Genomic DNA, 23,125 nt, shown 5'->3' with positions numbered 1-23,125 from the left:
CTAAATGCTAACGCCGTCTGCGCTGTGTTTACGTGACTGAAGGCACGGGGGAAGATCAGACAGGTCCTAAAGAACTCGTCAAAGCTCAGGTAAGAACATATCTCAGTGTGTAAAAACGGTGGCTTGTTCCTTTAAGGGGTTTTTACTTCGCAATGAAAGACTGAAGCTTATCCAGAGATGAAGAGGTGAGGAAAGCATTTCCTGGAAACGCAGACCCTCTGGAGAAGGATTAGGAGCTGCCACCGGGAAAGATCCACAAATTATTCAAACATGTGCGAGTGGCTTGTTTTGGATGAGAAAACACCAACAGGAAGAAAAGAAAAAAGCCAACTTTGCATTACACTGCCTTTAATATGCTGTAAAAAAGTGAAAACTAGTGGCACAAATGACCATCGTCACATCCAGGGCTGGTCAAAGTACTTCATTTGATCTGACTCAAGAAGTAAAAAGTACTGCATGATAAAAGTACTCGAGCTCTACAGGAGAAGGAAAGGCTTTTGCTGCAAACGAATGTGTTGAAGCTGCAGAATCGGAGTGAAAAGGTGAAAATCAGAAAATACAGTCGATGAAATGGAGAGGCATGCGCAGAGCAACAGTGACCCCTGGAGGAGGAGGCGGGAACTGCAGGATGAAACACAAGGAAACGAACAGTGGATTAAAGACGGAGGGAAGGATGACGAGAAATGGACGTTTCTTCAAATTAATTGTGTGAAAACAAAATGAGGCTAAAATGGAACTAAATTAGAAAACTCATTACAAACTAAACAGTCACATTTTTAGGTTATATGCGTTTTTTTAATAAGCTGTGTTTGCAAAACTGTTAATATCAGTGAATGGGAGAAAACACTTTGATGTAAACTGGCAAGGCGAGACACTGCAGGTGAATGGGGGAAAAAAAGAGATATCAATTATAAACTTTTACTGAACATTACTGATAAAAAATGACAGAAAAGATGTTGATTTATTAGTTAAAGATTTCCTCAGATGGATTTTGGATCTTGATTAGTTTTTAAATAAATTATAAGAAAAGAAACATCTGCCAAACTTCAAATTCCACCTTGTTTTTTGGGCTAAAAACTCAAGATTTGGAAGTTTCTAAGAAGGATTTTTTTTGGGAGGCTGTAAAGTGTGGAGTCTTGTTAAAGAGTGGAATGAAAATGACCCTAAAGTTTAGTCCAGGGGTAGGCAACCGCAGGCCTGGGGGCCAAATCTGGCCCTCCAGCACAACCTCTGGCCCCCAAGATGATTTAGAGAAATACTATTATGCAAATAACACACTAACTGTGTTAAAGTGAATGTTATTGGGTTGTTTTGATCATAATTTCAGTCTGCTGCTGTCTCCCACAAAGGATATATATATTTGGATTACAGCATTAGGAAAAGAAGGAAGGAAGGAAGGAAGGAAGGAAGGAAGGAAGGAAAGAAGGAAGGACAGAAGAAAGGAAAGAAGGAGGCAAGGAAGAAAGGACAGAAGAAAGAAAGGAAAGAAGGAAGCAAGGCAGGAAGGAAAGAAGGAAGGGAAGAAGGAAAGAAGGAAGGAAAGAAGGAAGGAAGGAAGGAAAGAAGGAAGGAAAAAGGAAGGGAAGAAGGAAAGAAGGAAGGGAAGAAGGAAGGAAGGAAAGAAAGAAAGAAGGAAAAAGGAAAGAAGGAAGGAAGGAAAGAAGGAAGGGAAGAAGGAAAGAAGGAAGGAAAGAAGGAAGGAAGGAAAGAAGGAAGGGAAGAAGGAAAGAAGGAAGGAAAGAAGGAAGGAAGGAAAGAAAGAAAGAAGGAAAAAGGAAAGAAGGAAGGAAGGAAAGAAGGAAGGGAAGAAGGAAAGAAGGAAGGAAAGAAGGAAAGAAGGAAGGAAGGAAAGAAGGAAAGAAGGAAAGAAAGAAAGAAAGAAAGGAGGGAAGGATGTATAGAAGGCCCTAAAGTTCAGTCCCTTTGCCTGCACATGCTCCCCGTGTTTATTCCTCCCGTCTTTAGCCGCTGCTCTCTCCCCACAGAGGAAATGACCATATTTGGATTACAGCGCCATCTCGGCCTTTCCTGCTACACGTGGACACCAAACACATCAGTATTTGTGAATGAATAAGCGTGGGGAAAGACCAGGGAGCCACACAGCCATGTTGGAGTCACTTCTTGGGTAAATCTCCGGCTCAAAGCCACAAAAGGACGAGTCAAATGTGGGCGGAGACGTAAAAGTGCGATGAGTAAAAGCGGGAGCAGATGTTCCTGAACTCCGCCGATCGACCTTGCGGAGTCTTAAGTTGTTTTTTGGACGCGGCCGAGGCGTTTCCTGCCAGTACTCCGGCTCAAAGACTTTCAGGACAAACTTTAATGTTTATTTCGGTGAATTTACAAATCCCAGCAGAGAATGGTGTCATTAAGATAAGGCATTAAAAACGCCTGAAGCTGCGGAATCTGGACGCGGCTTCTGTGCAGCTGCAAATTAAGCAGAACCCGAGTGTTATCGGAATTTAAAGAGATAAATTAACTTTGCGGCTCAGCCTGTTGACAAAGTTGTGTTTTCACCGGGAATTGTCTGACGTTCAAGGTGTTCTTCCAGAAACGGAGCAGTAGATTTAACCAATAAAAGCACTTTTGTCTCTGCTCATTTGTGTGTGTTGGGATTGTTGGAGGCAAACTCTTGGTAACAAAGCCACGGCAGATGAGTGGCTTTATGAACCCCCTGAGAAGATTTCATTTTTAACCCTGCGGTTCCTCATTACAATCACCACAGTGCACTTCATGTTTTAATATTATAATCTAAAGGTTCACTTTTCCGGCTAATGAAGCGCACTGTTAAAACTGAACAGACAGCTGGCATTATTCTGAGGAGTGTATTTTTCCTCTACTTTTGAGTCTATATTCAGACAAATGCAGCAGCTCTGAAAACTGCAGGGAAATTAGTTTCTACAGCACCTCATTATACAGGTTTCAAAAGTTTTCAAAAGTTCATTTCTGTAATTCAACTTAAAATGTGAAATATGATAGATTCATTACATGCAAAGTAGGGATGTGCCGATCCGATATTCAGCATCGGTAGCCGATCAGGCTTTTTTAGAGCAGTGTTTCTCAACCTTTTGGAGCCTCCTAAAGGTTATTGACGGAAGTGAGCGGGGGAAGTCTTTAGGAGTTACTGCGCGGACGTTTTGCTCCTCGTATCATTACGCCTCACAATATAGTCCCCCTTTTTATCTGCTTATAAAATCGACATGCTACATTTCTGTGTAAATATACTTCGCATGAAAACACTTCACGTAACTTTATTTAAATAGGGAACATGTGGAAGAGCTTGGTAGCTTCTATCGTGAGCTTTTTTGGAGCTTTGTGACATGTGGGAGAGGCTGCGTATGTGCTCCGTTTGCGTGACAGAGCGCACGGACAAAGACCAGACGGGGATATATTAACTCGGCTAAAGTGAGGTAAGAGCATATCTTAGTATGTAAAAACGGTGGCCTATTCCTTTAAAGGGGTTCGGAACCCCCCGCCCGGGTCACACCGTGAGAAATCGGAACATTAGCCGACATCATTCTTTAAAAACAAAGAAAAAAACAAATGGCTAAAATAAAATTAATCAAATTACGAACATATAATGGTAAAATAGCACACACTTGCGACATTAAAATATAATAATATACGCTAATAAAAATATGTTATCTACATGATCTGGCAACGCCCCAAATTTGTCTCGCGACCCCCAGGTTGAGAACCACTGCTTTAGAGTATCGGATTGGATCTGATGTGATGACTGGACGGGTCCGATACAAGACGACCGTGAATCTGTGGTCCTGGATCTGCACCGCAGCACAGCGGTAAACCCGCAGACTGGAGTCGCTGCAGATCCAGGACCACAGATTCATGGCTTTCATGCTTTCACTAAGCTCGGATTAACCTGGCTAAGGCCAGGCTGCTGTGTGCGCTCCAATCATTTGGAACTGCACAGCAGCCTGGGGACCATGTTGGGAAATGTTCGCATGGATTTGGGAACCAATCACAGAGCGAGGAGGGACGGCAAGATGATGACGAGCTATTTGAGATACAGAAGCTTGTAGTTTATTTACGGATAAAAATAAAAAATGTACACATCCAACATGACAGCAGCAGATGTGACTTTAGGCCGCGTTCTAAATAGTTTAGCTCGAACGTTTACAGCGGGTACGATGATACGATTGGCTGTGGCCTCGTGCAGACACATGATATTCGTATCACCCAATAAACGACTATGGACGATCGTAAACCAAACCTCTCCTATGAGAAAATGAATTGGTGTCTCGAGACTAATTATCACTTGTGATTTTAGTCTGGTGTTAGCCAGGCTAAAGCTCGGATACTGATTTGATTTATTTGATTTGATTTATTGTTATTATTGCGTCTTGCACATCAGTAAATGTCCTCATGAGTTTACACGACACATTTCAAAACAGAATTCAGATTCTGCCAAAATAAAATCACAGAAACTGTACAATCGATCTTAACAGAACAACCTCCACATCACAGGAGGATATAAATTCATTTGCCTACAACATCTGCTTCTGAAAAACTTTCTAAAGCTAAAGCCAAAACCAATTGCATGTTTATGAAAAAAAAAACTGGTAAACGTACTGTAATATATAAAAATATAACAATACAAAAAGACTGTATCGGATCGGTATCGGCCAGACGAAGTGTCAATAATATCGGATCTGTGCCTCCCTAATGCAAAGTGACTCACAGTATGTCAAGCCTTTATTAAAGTCCATTTCCACAATTGTAATTTATGCTGAAAAATGGGAGTAAAAACTAAAGTGTTGCCTTTATTTTGCCACAATTTTATGACTTTTAATGGTGTTCATGCCCAGTGGATCCAGAGGGTGTTTGAACACATCGAAAAAAGACGTTTTTTGAATGTTACGTCTCATTTAGGGGGAGAAAGACGCTGCCTGTGCTCGGTGAGGCGACTCATTTGTATTTCATTGTCTTTCGTGGCTTCTCGTCTCTGCGAAATGTGCTGTAGCTTCATTTACTTGTGAGCCTTTACAATGATTAATGACTCTTAAGTGAATCTGTCAGACGGAGCGGAAGCCGGTATCCTGTATCCAAATCTGAGGAATGTGAAAAATGGTTTCCCTGATCATTTATAAAAGTTAATGAATGAGAGGGAGTGAAGGGGAAGGTGTTGGGCAGCAGGCAGAGAGGAGTCAGTCACACAGTACCAGGCTTTGTCAGTGAAGTACAGCACTAGCTTCTCCACTCCTGCAGGGGGCAGCACGGAGAGGGAGACAGAGGGAGAACAGCAGTGAAGAAGAGGGTTAGACGTGTTGTTAATAAAGGAAGCAGAGTTAATGCGAGGTTTAGCTGCACCTACAGGTCGTTCTCTTCTGTAATTTAGTTCAAATACGACCTCAGTTTTCAGGGCTCCCACTCTTTACCTTTAACCATTTTCCAGGTCCTTTCCAGGATTTTTCAGGACACGAGAAACAGCGAAAATATGCAATAAAACAATAAAGTTCTGCTCATCGCATCGTATCAACCTCTTAACCAAGTGCATTTTCTCCAGTTCTTTGGAATGACCCAAATCTAAAAGCTTCATGAAACAAAAGTGTCAAACTGGAGAAAATGCGCTCGGTTAAAGTGATAGTCTGTAAGTTAAGAGAGGGAAATTTTAAAGTACAGAATCAAATTTGCACAATGAGATCAGGAACAGAATTTTCAAATGTAAACAAGCTCCTCCCCTTCCCCCGATTGGACCTGACAAGCTGGTTCGCAGGAAACGCTCATCTCATTGGTCAACGCGGGAGGATAAGTTGCTACGGTCCAGGAAGGAGGGACTTAAAAAAAATACTAAATATAGATATTATTACTTTACATCAAAATGCAAGACTAGGTGGTCGATTTTGTACATTTGATCAAATCTGTAATACATTTAGACTTTTTTTTTTCTATCATTTTTTTGTTGGGTATTCAACTCATTTTTGTAACTTATTTGTCATTTTTTTGTAATTTTTGAAGTCATTTTTGAAGTCATTTTTTTGTCCATTTTTTTTATCACATTTGTGTCACATTTTAGTCTTTTTTTTTTTTTCATTTTTGTAATTTTTTCGCCATTTTTTATCAAATTTTGGTCATTTTTTTTTTCACATTTTGTCATTTTTTCCCACATTTTTTTGTCAAATGTTTTATCGCATTTTTGTCATTTTTTCATCAATTTTTTGTCAATATCTGGTGACATTTTTGCCACTTTTTCATCAATTTTTTTTATCACATTTGTGTCACATTTTAGTCTTTTTTTTTTTTTCATTTTTGTAATTTTTTCGCCATTTTTTATCAAATTTTGGTCATTTTTTTTTTCACATTTTGTCATTTTTTCCCACATTTTTTTGTCAAATGTTTTATCGCATTTTTGTCATTTTTTCATCAATTTTTTGTCAATATCTGGTGACATTTTTGCCACTTTTTCATCAATTTTTCGTCACTTTTTTGTCACATTTCCATCATTGTTTTCGTCTCAGTTTTGTCGCTATTTTCACGCCTTTTTTCCAGAAGCTTTTGGACTGGGGTAAAGCCAAACTGGAGAAAATGTGCTCGGTTCAGGTGGGAGTTAAGGTTAAGCGGGGTCTACACTGGGAAAAAACAGTATTTAGTCAGTTTCCCATAGACTTTCTATTGGATTTTGGCCAAATACTTTTCCCCACTGTAAATGTAACGTCTTTAAAGCGGGTTTGACGTAAATATGAGGCGGATTTTTATCAAACAAGCAGCGTTTTGCATCTTTTCTGTACAGTTCTGTATCCGAATAGAGAGAAATAGTGCGAGGGGGCCACTTTTATGAGAGAATCACTCATAAATTGCCTCTTACAGATTCGTATCTTGTTGCTGCATGAAGCTGACATCTTAACTCCCGCCTGAACCGAAAGGATCTTTTTCCTCACGTCAACAGATTTGAACAATTTTTTTTGTTGGGTATTCAACTCATTTTTGCAACTTTTTTGTCATTTTTTTGTTATTTTTTGTCACATTTTTGTGATTTGTTTGTCACATTTTGTGACATTTGTCATTTGTTTTGGTCATTTTTTGTATTTTTTTCTCAAATTTTTGTCACATTTTTGTAATTTTTTGTCACATTTTTGTCATTTTTTCATCAATTTCTTGTGACATTTTTGCCACTTTTTCATACATTTTTCGTCACTTTTTTTGTCAATGTTTTCTCAATTTTTTGTCATTTCTTTGTCAAATTTTCATCAAATTCTTGCCATATTTTTGTATTTTTTTTGTCACATTTTGTCACATTTTTGTCATTTTTTTTGTTAATTTCTTGTGATATTTTTGTGACATTTTTTTCCACTTTTTCTGCACTTTTTGTCAATGTTTTCTCACTTTTTTGTCACATTTCCATCATTGTTTTCCTCTCAGTTTTGTTGCTATTTTCACAGCTTTTTCCAGAAGCTTTTGGACTGGGGTAAAGCCAAACTGGAGAAAACGTGCTCGGTTCAGGTGGGAGTTAAGGGGTAAACTGCAGATATTAGACATTTCCAGGACGAGTGGGAACCCTGAACTGCTGCGGTTTAGTCGCATTGTAAGAGGATACGAACGGCTGAACTGAAGTCCCTGGTTCAGACTCACGTTTGTTGGAATAATGCGGGGAAAGTCCTGGTTTAGGCCGGGTTCTAAAGGGGCTGGATCTCTGGTACTGCCACGGAGGAGACAGGAAAGGCCCGGGCGCCTGGAGTTTACGCCCGAACGACAGGAAGATACAGGAGTCAAGAGACAGAGGTTATTCACAAGCAGGAGGAGGAACGTTAGTGGAAAGAGTTCTTCTTTGTGTCCGACGCTTCTGTCTCTGAGGGATTTCAAACGTATGATCTCACCGTGATGTTGGTCCAGGGAGTTTGCGACGCCACCGTCTCCGTGTCTCTCTCTCTGGTCTGAGTCTGAGCTTCTGTCGACTCCACGTCCAAACAGCGACACCTGCTGGACGCCGCCGCAGCGCTCTGAGGACACAGTCATGATAAAGGCTTCATAATTTAATCAGAAATTAAAGAGGCTCCGGGTTTATACCGAGAACAACAGGTCAAATGTAAGGCCTAAATATAATCTTTTTAATGCCACCAATGGGAAAAAAAAGGGCAAAATTTGAGCAAAAAATGTAATATGGGAATAAAATTTACGGAAAGGCTGCGACGGCATGTGTTTTTTGTATTTTGGCCAGTATTACCCTTTCCAAAGAAACATTTACAGTGGGGAAAAAAAGTATTTGGCCAAAATCCAATAGAATGTCTATGTGAAACTGACTAAATACTTTTTTTCCCCACTGTATCATATTTTCCGGACTACAAGTCGCACTTTTCATAGTTTGGCTGGGGCTTTGTGTATCAAAATATATAATTTCACATCTTTGTTTTCCTCTCCTGGAACTGCCACCTTAATATGGTGGAGGGGTTTGAGCCCGAATGATCCTGGAGCTCTGTTGTCGGGGCTTCGTGCCCCTGGTAGGGTCTCCCATGGTCCTAAATGACTGGTCAGACAAAGAGCGGTTCAGAAGCTCCTTATGAGAGACCGACAGGCCTGGTTGGAACAATGAGGCCGTCCTCCCGTGGACCCACCACCTGCAGGAGGAGCCGTAAGGGCCTGGTGCAGGGTGATTTACGACCCGGCATCGTAAAAGTGGAAGAAAATGGATGGACGGATATCTTTGTTATTTTCACACTGACAGCCAGAGGGCGCTCTAGGCTTGGGGAACACTATATGCTACTCTTGTACTACTGAAAATTAACAAAAACGGTGATCGATCAGCAGGGAGAAAGTTTGGAGAGGGGGCGAGAAACTTGTGAGGGACCGGAGAACTGACTGTAATGAAGAAAACAAAACAAAAAAGGGAATCACGGGTTAAAAGCGAGAGGAACGAGTTCACAAATGAGTGCTTGAACAACATGATGCTGGGAGAGGTTGGGACGTAGTGAGGTTTGTTGCTGGTGATGGTGTGTAGACTTCAATATAAAGTAAACAAAATTGCAGTAATTGTGTAAATGTTACTTTGAAATAACATTTACCAAAAAAAGTAAATTTGACCTAAAAAAAAAAAAAAAGTTCTCACGATATTGCCAGTAAATTAAAAAGACAAAGTGTCCATCACTGGGACTCGTTAAACGATCCTGTTGAGCCGACATTTGCAGGATAACGACTATAGCGTTTCATCCATAAAAGGCCGGTCTTGTCAATAAAGATTTCACTTTTAAAACACCCCATTGTGTCTAAAACCTCTCCGAAACGGTGCAGAGAAATCATACTGATCTGCAGTGCAAGACACAGCGCCCCCTCCAGGGTCAGTGCAGCAAAGGCCGATCTTACCTCGGGTCGTTCAAAATGCATTTAAAGTTGAACAAACAAGTTCAACGTGTTGTTCTTGTGCCAGATTCTTTATCCAGATGATAGAAAAAACAACGGCCCGACAAAAATCCATTTACAAATGTATTTTATCTTCGGGACGAAAAAAAAACACAGCACGGAAGAGAGCGAGAGTGGATGAGCTGAGGTCAGTGTGTGGGACAGGTCAGAGGCTCCGCCCTCTTCACACCATATCCACAACCAGGGATGTCACGGTTACCAGTGTCACGGTAAACCCCGGTAAAAATGTTGACAATAATAATTACTGTCTTGCTTAAAAAATATTTTACCGCGGTGGATTACGGCGCCCGCGGTTTAGGCAAAATGAGCCTCATGAGCCGCCGTCTCATCTGCTGAAGTCGCCGCAGGCGCCTCTGTAGCTACAACCATAACTAAACTGTCTCTGAGCTGGAATCATGTCCGACACGACAGCGCAGGATCAGCCTCAGAGACCGAGCCTGAAGTCTGGACATGTTTTGTGTATTTTAAGAAGCTGAAGGACAGTTGATAGAGACAGTTTTCCTGTTTGTGGAACCTGCAGGAAAAAGTGTCTCTAAAGCAGCGACACTTCGAACCTCTGACTCTCCTGCGTGACCGTCTCCCTCTATAGCAGGAAGTTAACGTTAGCGTTTTAGCTGAAATGCTGATGTGGGACTTTGGGTTGAGGGAGAATGTAACGAGTCGCCCCATAGTGCGGCTGCAGCGCCACCGCCAACATAAGCCGTGTCTGATATAGACAGTTTATCTTGTTCAAAAATATTCTTCGTTTCTGGCGCTATAAATAGCACATGTAATACCCTGGAAACGATCAACAACACATCGTTATAGTTCCTTTACTTTGATGTGAAAAGTTGCACTTTTGAAAAGGCTTTGTCTGTTTTTCTTTTTTGAAACTATTTCAGTTTGTGCAGGACTATCAATGCTTTCTGAACATATCAACACACATTAAATAAAATACCGTGGTAATACCGAAAACCGTGAGGTAAAATTTTCATACCGTGACAGCCCTATCCACAACTGATAAAAATGCCCAAATCATCAATCAAGGAAATCCCTCTTATAATGTTTATTTTTTATAAATTTAATTAATGTTTCCTGATCACTGTTGACCACTGCCTCCTCTCAGCTGACGTCACTGTTTAACGAGGGACCAGGGCGGCTGGAGCGACTTAGCCCGGAAAATATGGTAATGCTTTAATGCCATTCACTGCCAAACATATTTACTTCTCTTCATTGTGTGGTTTAAAAACAGAATAATCCGATACAGCCGCTTTAAACAAAGTGATGAAAGTGTTTTGTACCAGCTGCTGTGAGAGCTGTGCGATGGTGCGGTCTCTGCTCCTCACTTCCTCTCGGAGCTGAAGCACTTCCTGCAGCAGCACCTCCACCTGAGAGCAAGGCATCATGGGAAACGCAGTCAAAATACGTTAAACTACAGCGTGAGGAGTCTCGTCACAAAACATCATGGGAGATGTTTTACGGAGACGCACCTGAGTCTCGGTTCCGTCGGACGAGGAGTCGGTCTCCGGGCTTAAAGTGTCTGTGGTTAAAGTGTCTTCGTCGGCATCGTCCTCCTACAATGAAACAAGAGGCACAGAAAGATCCTGAAGTATCCCTTTAACTACCAAAAGAAATGTCAAAAGAGTGATAACGACAAAAATTCAAGGTAAAAGATCTGTTTAAATTAGCTTTTGAAGGGCTTATAATTCACATGAGCCTAAAGGGTATAAACTTTTAGATTTGTGTAAAGCTGAACTTAGGAAGATTCAGTTAATGATGAAAAATATGATGAAAAAATAACAAAAATATGACGAAAAAGTGGCAAATATATGATGAAAAAGTGACAAAAATGTGACAAAAAATATGACGAAAAAGTAACAAAAATATGATGAAAAAGTAACAAAAATATGATGAAAAAGTAACAAAAATATGAAAAAGTGACAAAAATATGATGAAAAAGTAACAAAAATATAGTGAAAAAGTGACAAAAATATGATGAAAAAGTAACAAAAATATGATAAAAAGTAACAAAAATATGATGAAAAAGTGACAAAAAAATGATGAAAAAGAAACAAAAAAAGGGCGAAAAAGTGACAAAAAAATGATGAAAAAGTGGCAAAAATATGATGAAAAAGTGGCAAAAATATGACGAAAAAGTGACAAAAATGTGATGAAAAAGTGGCAAAAATATGATGAAAAAGTGGCAAAAATATGATGAAAAAGTAACAAAAATATGACGAAAAAGTGACAAAAATGTGATGAAAAAGTAACAAAATATGATGAAAAAGTGACAAAAATGTGGCCAAAAAAGTAACAAAAATATGACGAAAAAGTGACAAAAAAATGATGAAAAAGAAAAAAAAAAAGGGCGAAAAAGTGACAAAAAAATGATGAAAAAGTGGCAAAAATATGACGAAAAAGTAACAAAAATATGATGAAAAAGGGAAAAAAATATGACTAAAAAGTAAAAGGTTAAGAGGTTAAAGTGTTACAAGGCTTTACTCACTACGTTTAAATACAAAGAGTTTATTTCCAGAGTGGAGTTTTTCGACTCACACTTGGGTTTTCAAACTTGACAAAATCAGAAACAGTGAAGTAAAAAGTGAAAGTTTGCATGTTTTGCCTGCAGCGTCTGAATCGTTTTTTGTGTCGGTGCCAGAGCCTCGGCTGAACCTGGGGAGCGCGTTACCTGCAGCAGGAGCTTCTGGAGATATTCCAGCTGAGACTTGACAGCAGAACAATCCTCCACCAGCTCCTCCACGTCCGCCCCCAGACCCGGACACGACTTCAGGCTGAGGAGGAGAAACACAAACCTGCACTGAAAATACTTTCAATATCCGGCATTTCTTTGGTAAAACCCAGGGACGACACGGTTTAGAGGAAGACGACAAAAACTCTTCTAAGGTTTGTTTAGGACAGATCAGAGGTGAGTAAACTTAACCGAGCATTTTTTCTCCAGTTTGACTTTACCCAAAGCTTGTGAAAAAAAAATAGCAACAAATACGGGATGAAGACGCAGCAAAAAAAAAAGTGAGAAAAAAGGAAAAAGATCAAGAAAAAAAAAAAAAAACATTAAAAAAACATTTAAAAAAAATAAAGTTGAAAAATGTCACAAACTCAGCAAAATAGTGCAAGAAAAAGGTAAAAAAATAAAACATTTTACAAAAAGTCGGGAAAAAAAATGCCCCAAAATGTAAAACTTTAAAACTTTCAAAACAAAACTCAACAAAAAAGCGATAAATTGATGGAAAAGTGATGAAAAGTGTAAAAAAAAAGTTTAAAAAAATTAAATGTTTAAAATAAAAAACTTCTAAAAAAAAAGCTAAATAAAAGTCAAAATTCATAAAAAAAAAAAAAAAACGTCTCAAAAGCAACAAATAAGTGACAAAAAACAATGAAAAGTGTAAAAAAAAATAGTTTAAAAACGTCAACAAAAAAGTGTAAGAAAAAGGTTAAACATAAAATACAATAAAACAAAAAATAAAATGGCAAAAAACGTAGAACAAAAAACTTTCAAAACTCAACAAAAAAGTGATAAAAAGGGACAGAAAAGCGCAAAAAAAACCGTAAAAAAAGTTTTTAAAAAAAGTTAAAAAACTTTTTTTTTTAAAAAGTAAAAAAAAACATCACAAAAGCAACAAATAAGTGATGAAAAAATAACAAAAAAGTGACAAAAAAGTGATAAATAAGTCGCAACAACACAAGGAAAAATCTTAGATCAGTTTTGTTGGTCTTAGCTTTCAAATGAGGCGTTAAGCTGTAACCTTTTAGATTTGGGTAAAACTGACCTGTAGAAAGCATGCTCGGTTGAGGCGGGGGTCAGAGGTTAAATCTCTCACCTGTCGAGGCACAAATCCAAACTGAGCTCCGAGCTCTTCCTCTTGCTCTGCTGCTCCTCGCTCAGTCTGTCTGTGTGGAACTCACTGGAACAGGACGAGATAAAGTCACTTTGGGGAATAACGTGCACCAGGTTTTCATCGAACAGGTGTGGGTGTGGCCTAAAGGTTCAGGAAGCCACCCCCAATACAGGTGTGTGAGGAGCGGCACATCAGGGGCAAAAACTACACAAAGTTTCAACAGAAATGTGTGGTTTGATCCTGTTCTCACCCGTCTGTGTCGTTGTGGACGTCCTGAGTCCAACAGAGCTGCCTCCTCCTCCACTCCGCCATGTGGGACCCTCCGTCTGGGACATGCACCAAAATATCGTTAAACCTGACACGGATTTACTCTCAAATACTGATTAAAGGGATATTTCAGGATTTTTGACATAGGGCCTCATTTCCTAGTTATGCAGAGTGTTTTTTTTATTATTTTTTTTATTCATGCAGTCCTGAAGAGTGCAGTGATGCTAGGCTAGTGCTAGGCTAGTGCTAGGCTAGTGCTAGGCTAGTGACACAGACATTTCTATGGGTAGTCTGGTGTTATAAGTGATTTCCCTGTGCTGTGCTTGGGTCAGACTGTTTTTAATGCAGGCTACTAGTTACCATAGACATGCACTAGCCTAGCACTAGCCTAGCACTAGCCTAGCACCGCTAATCTCTTCAAATATAAGGACTGCTCCAAAAAAAAATCTCCAGAAATCACCAACACTCTGGATAACTAGGAAAAAAAGGTCAAAATAGCAACAAAAACGGGACATAAATGAGGATGAAGACGCAGCAAAAAAAAAAGCGACAAACACAAACACAAAAAAGTCAAAACATTAAAAAAAATAAAAAATCAAATGCAACAAAAAACGATGGAAAAGCGACGAAAAAGTGTAAAAAAAAAGACATAAAAAACGTTTTAAACAAAAAAGTGCAAGGAAAAGGTAAAAAAACAAAACATTTTTTAAAAAGTAAAATACAAAAAATACAAAAAAAACGCCAAAAAATGTAAAACTTTCAAAACTCAACAAAAAAGTGATAAGTGATGGAAAAGTGACAAAAAAGTGTAAAAAAAAAATGTTTTACGTAAAAAAAGTAAAACAAACTTTTAAAAAAACATCCAAAAACTCAACAAAAAAGCGATAAATTGATGGAAAAGCGATGAAAAAGTGTAGTCTGGTGTTATGAGTGATTTCCCTGTGCTTGGGTCAGACTGTTTTTAATGCAGGCTACTAGTTACCATAGACATGCACTAGCCTAGCACTAGCCTAGCACTAGCCTAGTACTAGCCTAGCACTAGCCTAGCACTAGCCTAGCACTAGCCTAGCACTAGCCTAGCACCGCTAATCTCTTCAAATATAAGGACTCCAGAAATCACCAACACTGTGGAAAACTAGGAAATGAGGCCCTATGTCAAAAAAATCCTGAAATATCTCTTTAATAAATGCATTTTGACTATTTTTAATATTTGAAAATTCCCAACATTTCAAAGTTCCCATTGAAAGTTTCCGGGCATTTATCAGAAAACTACAGCAGATGAAAGCAAAGTCGCGCGGTGTGGCTTTAAACATGTGAATATGTAAATGTACCGCTGGTGAGGGACTGGTCCTCGGGGAAGTCCACGTCCAACATCAGGTCGTCCTCGTCCAGGTCACATGACTCCAGGTCGTTCAGCGCGTCCTGCACAAACCGAACGAAAAAACACCTGAGCTCCCGGGGATATAACACAGTCCAGATGACAACTTTGTCAACGGATATACACGGAATATGTTTTTTTATGTAGAAACATTCAATCAGTGCAATATTTAAAGCCTTGTTGTTTCCAGGTGAAAGTTTATTTGTTAACCTCTAATCCCCGCCTTAACCGAGTGCTTTTTCTCCAGTTTCTCTTCTTGATGAAGTGTCAAAATAGAAACAAAAAATTAAACGAAAACAAGAATGCAAAAAAGCAATGAAAAAGGGGCAAAAATGTGCTGAAAAAGTGATGAAAAAGTAACAAATACATGACGAAAAAGTGACAAAAAAGCTACAAAAACATGATGAAAAAGTGGCAAAAATATGACGAAAAAGCAAAAAAAATATGATGAAAAATTGGCAAAAATATGATGAAAAAGTAACAAAAATATGATGAAAAATTGGCAAAAACATGACGAAAAAGTGACAAAAAGCAAAAAAAATATGATGAAAAAGTAGCAAAAACATGATGAAAAAGCAACAAAAATATGATGAAAAAGTGGCAAAAATATGACAAAAAAGTTGGAAAAATATGACGAAAAAGTGACGAAAAAGTAACAAAAACATGATGAAAAAGTAGCAAAAACATGACGAAAAAGTGACGAAAATGTGATGAAAAAGTGGCAAAAATGTGATGAAAATGCAACAAAAACATGACAAAAAAGTGATGAAAATGTGATGAAAAAGTGACAAAAATATGACAAAAAAGTGACGAAAAAGGAACAAAAATATGACAAAAAAGTGACGAAACTGTGATGAAAAAGTGACAAAAATATGATGAAAGAGACGAAAATGTTTATAGATGACTTTTGTAGGTCTTAGCTTTCAAATAAGACACTACACTGGCCTATAGGTTGCAACCTTTTAGATTTGGGTAAAGCTGAACTGGAGAAAAAGCATTGGTTTAGCCTCGAGGTGAGACCAAACTGGCTTTAAACTCACTCAGTTATTCACACTGTGTCCACTAGAGGGAGCCAGAGGATTGTATTTCCCCAAACACTGAACCTTTTTTGGCTTTTACTTTTCTTCTTAACATGATAAATCCATGTCCGTCCCAGGAAGAGCGACTTGTCTGACTCATAAAACAAACATGTTCTTGGCAGAAGCTGCAGAGCGATGGCTGAAGGGGAAACTGCAGATCCAAAAGTGTCACAGAGATTTAAATAAGTTCAGAAACGAGTCCGGGCGAGTTTAAAACCATTAAAACACATTCCAAACGTGACTCAGGCTTAATTTCACCACAGTTTTCTTCTTGTTGCCAAAGTGTAACGACTAAAGTGGAATATAATCACTCTCTGGCTGCTGTTTGTCGTAATTAAAGATATTCTGAGCTCCCTTTGGCAGTAAATTAAATTAAAAACTGTCAGTGAAGTTCATTTGTTTGTTACCTGCGGCTAAACCTTTGTGTTGTAGTTTTAGTCAGAGTAATATTGTGTTGTAAACTATACTGACCAATAAAACTGAATAAAAACGATGCCGACCTTTAGTTTAAACTGTTAAAGATGCACTATGCAACTTTTTAAGTAAACATGTTTCTATATTGGGTGGTTTGGGTGATTAGCAGAGAAGCTTTACTTCCCATCCTGATGACCTGCAGGACACTCCAGGATCAAAAAGTGGCAAAAAATGACGAAAAAGTGACAAAAATATGATGAAAAAGTGACAAAAATATGATGAAAAAGTGACAAAAATATGATGAAAAAGTGACAAAAATATGACGAAAAAGTGAAAAAATATGACGAAAAAGTAACAAAAATATGACGAAAAAGTGACAAAAATATGACGAAAAAGTGACAAAATATGACAAAAAAGTAACAAAAATATGATGAAAAAGTGACAAAAATATGACGAAAAAGTAACAAAAATATGACAAAAAAGTGACAAAAATATGACGAAAAAGTGACAAAAATATGATGAAAAAGTGACAAAAATATGACGAAAAAGTGACAAAAATATGATGAAAAAGCAACAAAAATATGACGAAAAAGTGACAAAAATATGATGAAAAAGTGACAAAAATATGATGAAAAAGTGGCAAAAATATGATGAAAAAGCGACAAAAATATGATGAAAAAGTGACAAAAATGTGATGAAAAAGTGACAAAAATATGATGAAAAAGTGACAAAAATATGATGAAAAAGTGACAAAAATATGATGAAAAAGTAACAAAAATATGATGAAAAAGTGACAAAAATATGACGAAAAAGTAACAAAAATATGACGAAAAAGTAACAAAAATATGACGAAAAAGTAACAAAAATATGACGAAAAAGTAACAAAAATATGACGAAAAAGTGACAAAAATATGACGAAAAAGTGACAAAAATATGACGAAAAAGTGACAAAAATATGATGAAAAAGTAACAAAAATATGATGAAAAAGTGGCAAAAATATGATGAAAAAGTGACAAAAATATGACAAAAAAGTAACAAAAATATGACGAAAAAGTGACAAAAATATGATGAATAAGCAACAAAAATATGATGAAAAAGTGACAAAAATATGATGAAAAAGTGACAAAAATAAGTCTCAACGCTCCAGGATACTTTTTTGATCAACAGAAACAGAAAGTGACAAAAATTCAACAGAAAGTGACAAAAATTCAACAAAAATGTGACAATAATTCAACAAAAATTCAACAAAAAATCAACAAAAAATCAACAAAAAAATTAGAAAAAATAATGCCAAAGAGGACAGAATGCATTTGGTTTAGGCGGGTGGTAAGAGGTTAAGTAAATGATGATTGATAGCGCCCCCTTCAGGCAAATAATATCTACAATATCGTAATACATATATAGTAAATAACTAGTTAAGGGTGAGTGTGGGCGTCTGATTCCTTACGATGCTGCTGACGTCCGAGTGCAGGCTGCCCACGTTCAGGGAGCCGCTTCTCTCCACGTCTCGCTTGTTCTGGATTTGGTGGAAGCCGTTCTGGAGGACGGAGCGAGGGGAGCGGATCTCGGGCCGGACCGTCGACTGGACCGAGGGCTGGACCGGGAGGTGGACGGCGCCCCCCAGAGGCTCCACCTCCTCGTCCCACAGGAAAGTCCCTCCTGATCCACAGCTGTCCGAGGGAGAGAGGTCCAGGGACGAGCCGCACTGGAGGAGAACAGAACAGATCAAGACAGGTCTTTAGTTCCTTTGTCTGCACATGCGAACCTATGTCTCCTGTCTTTAGCCTCTGCTGTCTCCCACAGAGGAAATGACCATATTTGGATTACAGCATCAGGAAAAGAAGGAAAGAAAAAGGAAGGCGAGAAAGAAAGAAAGAAGGGAGGGAGAGAAGGAAAGAAAGGAAAGGAAGGGAGGAAGGAAAGAAAGACAGGAAAGAAAGGAATAGAAGGAAGGACAGACAGGAAGGAAAGAAAGGAAAGAAAGGAAGGAAAGAAAGGAAAGAAAGGAAGGAAAGAAAGGAAAGAAGGGAAGGAAAGAAAGGAATGAAGGAAGGAAAGGAAAGAAAGGAAAGAAGGGAAGGAAAGGAAGGAAGGAAGGAAGGAAGGAAGGAAAAGGAAAGAAGGAAGGAAAGGAAGGAAGGAAGCAAGGAAGGAGGGAAGGAAGGAAAGAAAGGGAGGAAGGAAAGAAAGGAAGGAAGGAAAGGAAGGCAAGAAAGGAAAGGAAGGAAAGGAAGGAAGGAAAGAAAGGAAAGGAAGGAAAGAAAGGAAGGAAAGAAAGGAAGGAAAGAAAGGAAAGAAAGGAATGCAAGAAAGGAAGGAAAGGAATGGAAGGAAAGAAAGGAAAGAAAGAAAGGAAGGAAAGGAAGGAAGGAAAGGAAGGAAGGAAAGAAAGGAAGGAAAGAAAGGAAGGAAAGGAATGGAAGGAAAGAAAGGAAGGAAAGAATGGAAGGAAAGAAAGGAAGGAAAGGAATGGAAGGAAAGAAAGGAAGGAAAGGAATGGAAGGAAAGAAAGGAAGGAAAGAAAGGAAGGAAAGAAAGGAAGGAAAGGAATGGAAGGAAAGAAAGGAAGGAAAGGAAGGAAGGCAAGAATGGAAGGAAAGAAGGGAAGGAAGGAAAGAAAGAAAGGAATGGAAGGAAATAAAGGAAAGGAAGGCAAGAAAGGAAGGAAAGAAAGGAAAGAAGGGAAGGAAGGAAAGGAAGGCAAGAAGGATGGAAGGAAAGAAAGGAAGGAAAGGAAGGAAGGAAAGAAAGGAATGGAAGGAAATAAAGGAAGGCAAGAAAGGCAAGAAAGGCAAGAAAGAAAGAAAGAAAGAAAGAAAGAAAGAAAGAAAGAAAGAAAGAAAGAAAGTAAACTTTAGTCTCTTTGTCTCCACATGCGCCCTATTTCTCCCGTCTTTAGCCGCCGCCGTCTCCCACAAAGGAAATGACCATATTTGGATTACAGCGCCATCCTTTCGTGCTACACGTGGATACCAAACATGCCAGTATTTGTGAATGACAAAGCGTGGGAAAGACCGGGGAGCGATAAGGTGTTTAAGGCGCGTCTGCAGGTATGAGAACGATGGGCCTCTCCTTTTGTTCAACATGACTCAGGCTCATGACGTTTACATTCTTAAAGGAAAGATCACGACAGTGCGGTGATGTAATCCCAACTGGAATCGGATTATTTGAAGACTTAATAAGCAGCTGAGTCTCTCTTCTGCACAGACGTCTGGCTTTACAAAAATGTTTAAGGCCTGTAGAGTGTTTGAAGGGTCACCTGGCTGTGGAAGTCCGGCTGGCTGGACCGTCTTCTCCGTGAGAGTCTGCGCAGATGGTGATCTCGGTCTGAATCGGACACAAAAATACTAATTAAAGCAGGGGTGTCTACACTTTTTTCACTGAGGGCCACACACACAAAAATATACATATGTTTAAACAACTGGGCCGCGCTCAGTACAGTAGAGGTCAGATATATAACTTCACCTCCACTATATTAACCTCATTTTTTCGTCAATTTTGTCACATTTTTTTGTCACATTTTTTTGTCAATTTTAACTTCAATTTTTTATCATTTTTTTGTTACTTTTTTGTCACATTTTTGTAATTTTTTTGGCAAATTTTTATAAAATTTTTGTCATATTTTTGTAATTTTTCTGTCACATTTTGTCACATTTTTGTCATTTTTTCGTATTTTTTTCGGTCAATTTCTTGTGACATTTTTGCCACTTTTTCATACATTTTTCATCTCTTTTTTTGTCAATGTTTTCTCACTTTTTTGTCACATTTCCATCATTGTTTTCGTCTCAGTTTTGTTGCAGCTTTTTTCCCGAAGCTTTTGGACTGGGGTAGAGCCAAACTGGAGAAAATGTGCTCGGTTCAGGTGGGAGTTAAGGGGTTAAAGGTAGCAAATTAAATAAAATGTTAACTATGCTTTTTAACTGAATAAGCTTAAAGTAAAAAACAGCGTTCATCACAGCTTTCTATTCATGGATTTTCATTTATTTTTAACAAAAGAAAAAAGGTCATCCACAGCGAAATGCCGAGGCTTTGTTCAAGACAGCAGCGCCACTGAGCGTGAAGACTGAGAATTACATGCAGTCGAGCGCTTTCTTCATATTAAAAAAAAAATTCAATTATATTTTTAAAAAATAATAAAAAATTCAATTATATCTTTAGAATTTGCAGCGGGCCAGTTAAAAGTGGGCCGCAATTGGAACGCGGGCCGTAGTTTGGACACTTGGACACCCCTGAATTAAAGCCTCAAGCTCCTCGTTGTTTAAACCTCTTAACCCTCACCCTCCAGTTCGGCTTAACCCAAATCTAAAAGCTTATTGAAAAAAGCCGCAAAATCGAGAAGAAAACAAGGATGAAAACACAAAACAAAAAAGTATCAAAAAGTGACACAAAAAAGCCTATAAAAAGCAGCAAAAATGTGACAAAAAAGTGATAGAGGTGCAAAAAAAAAAAGCAACAAAAATTCAACAAAATAGTGGCAAAAATTTGAGGAAAAAGGATGTGAAAAAACCCGGCAACAACGCAAGGAAAAAGATCAGTTAAGATCAGTTTTGTAGGTCTTAGCTTTCAAATGGGGAGCTACGCAAGTCCTACAGGCTGTAAGCTCCAGTCGAGAAGGTTTTAGATTTGAGTAAAGCTGAACTGGAGAAAATGCACTTTTATATAGAAAAAAGTTTACAAAAAGTAAAAAAAAAATCATTCAGCCATTCCCAAAGTATTGATGGAATGTGTGAAATAACCCTGAGACGGACCTGCTGTGAGGCGGATGTGGTTCCAGTCGAGGCCGTCGTCGAGGAAGCAGAGCTCCGTCGCGGCGGAGACGGCGTTGACGAGCAGCCGTTCGTCGTCGTGGAAGCGGGAGCGGTCCAGGCCCGAGTCGGAGTCCTCGTTCTGACAGCAGGAGCCCAGCAGCATCGCCACGCCGCCGTTACCTTTGGGGGAGGAGGAGGGGAGGAGCAGAGCAGGAGGAGCAGAGGAGAGGAAGAGGAGGAGGAGGAGAGGAGGAGCAGAGGAGAGGAGGAGCAGAGGAGGAGGAGACGCCACCGTTACAGGGAGTCATGATGTTCACCAAAGGATCAGCCTTTAAAACTAAAACAAGGCCCGCGTTTCTCAAACTGAAGGTGATCATATGTCCGAGAGAATCTGCCGAGTCGGTGATAAGCAAACTTTACGTTCCTCAGGTGATTCTTGTCCCGTGCAAATCAACACTTTGGAATTTTGAATTTTTTAGCTCCTGTAATGAAGTGTGACCGTCTGATCTGCTCATGCTGAGTCGTTCTCTGCAACATTTAAAGGGACAAACTTCATCTAACTCTGTTGTTCTTAACCCATGTTCATTTTGACAACATATTTTAATATATTCCTTATATGTTTATATCCTTTGTAAATGTATTGAATAAAAATCATTATTAAAAAAGGTTTAGTTTTATGACTACAATATCATTTTATTTTAGTCAAGAACAAATTAAGAAAGGACTTTTAAGGCCGACTTTTTCCTGTAACCGTAAGGAAACGTCGACTGGCTGCAAAGGTTCCTGGTTCCTATTGACTTCCAAATGATGCTTCACATTTCCCTTTAGTGTTATTTGATCTCCACAGCCGTTTCATAAAGCAACAGAAGCAAATGATCCATGTGGCTTAAGTTTCTACTAAATGAAAGCAAAAGCACAAACTGTCTCATTTAGTCCGTTTACTGAGTTTACTCTTTAACACTGACATGTGACTGAGCTGTGGGGACGACAACATGGATTTGTCACTTTTATAAAGTTTGGCTTGTGCACAATCTTTTTTATGATTAAGCCACTACCGCACACACCGCTGAACATCCAGGGGGAGGATACTGAGGAGGTGAACAGTTTCAAGTACCTGGGTGTTCATCTCAACAATAAACTGGACTGGTCCCACAACACCAACTCCCTGTACAAGAAGGGCCAAAGTCGCCTCCACCTTCTGAGGAGACTGAGGTCGTTCAGAGTGAGCAGGCCTCTGCTCAGGACTTTTTATGACTCTGTGGTGGCCTCTGCTCTCCACTACGCTGCCGTGTGCTGGGCCCCGGGCCGCACAGAGCGGGACAAGAACAGACTGAACAAGCTGGTCAGGAGGGCCAGCTCCGTCCTGGGCTGCCCCCTGGACTCTGTGGAGGAGGTGAGTGACAGGAGGGTGTTAGCCAAGCTCACCTCCATCATGGACAACACCTCCCACCCACTGCAGGGGACTGTAGAAGAGCTGAGCAGCTCTCTCAGTGGCAGACTGAGACACCCTCAGTGCAGGACGGAGCGCTACCGCAAAGCCTTCATCCCCACTGCTGTCAGACTGTACAATAAGACTGTAAAGTATGTGCAATAATCTCTGTATCAGCTGCACTTTATTAACTCTGAGTGATCTTCTTGAGCCGACTGTAACAAGTGAATTTCTCCTTTGTGAGATCAATAAAGGTTTATCTTATCTTATCTTAAATGTGCGCCTGTCAATCAACAGTGTTGAATCACAGGGTGGGGGCGAGGAGGTGCAGTGGCTTATGGGATGGCACATGACGAATCCTAATCACCTGTTAGTTAATATCAGAGGTCCCTATGCTAAAGTGGCTATGATAGTTAGCATTGAGGCTCCTTCCCCTAACTCCTTCCTCACTGACAGCCCAATTCGGACGCTTCTTATCATGGCGGACGCTGACGCACATCCGGTTTGGCGTAAGACCAATCTGCTCGTTTCGGACGGGGCCTGAAACTTCTTTTCCCCTCTTGACCTTAAGTCATTATTGAACACATCTGTCCACAGTCAAACTGCA

The 23,125-nt window shown here is 39.4% G+C and overlaps 1 protein-coding gene across 2 annotated transcripts in view; it reads right to left on the bottom strand.

The window, feature by feature from the left end:
• The window catches only part of ccser2b (coiled-coil serine-rich protein 2b), a 51,878-nt gene that overhangs the window by 1,392 nt on the left and 27,361 nt on the right, over positions 1–23,125 (bottom strand). The window contains exons 4-15 of one of the 2 annotated variants that reach the window (XM_079577139.1): positions 21,090–21,269; positions 19,601–19,668; positions 17,789–18,046; positions 14,801–14,891; positions 13,453–13,528; positions 13,185–13,268; positions 12,035–12,137; positions 10,836–10,919; positions 10,647–10,733; positions 7,830–7,952; positions 7,585–7,684; positions 5,178–5,217 (exon numbers count right to left, since the gene is read on the bottom strand). In XM_079577139.1, coding sequence (XP_079433265.1) covers positions 5,178–5,217; positions 7,585–7,684; positions 7,830–7,952; positions 10,647–10,733; positions 10,836–10,919; positions 12,035–12,137; positions 13,185–13,268; positions 13,453–13,528; positions 14,801–14,891; positions 17,789–18,046; positions 19,601–19,668; positions 21,090–21,269 — 1,294 coding nt within the window. The remainder of the gene's footprint in view (positions 1–5,177; positions 5,218–7,584; positions 7,685–7,829; positions 7,953–10,646; positions 10,734–10,835; positions 10,920–12,034; positions 12,138–13,184; positions 13,269–13,452; positions 13,529–14,800; positions 14,892–17,788; positions 18,047–19,600; positions 19,669–21,089; positions 21,270–23,125) is intronic. The other variant, XM_079577140.1, reaches the window with a different exon arrangement.

Source organism: Gobius niger (genome assembly GCF_951799975.1).
Source record: "Gobius niger genome assembly, chromosome: 19".
Lineage (NCBI taxonomy): Eukaryota > Metazoa > Chordata > Actinopteri > Gobiiformes > Gobiidae > Gobius > Gobius niger.
Note: the sequence above shows the minus strand (reverse complement) of the source record. Positions and strands in the feature narration are given on the sequence as shown.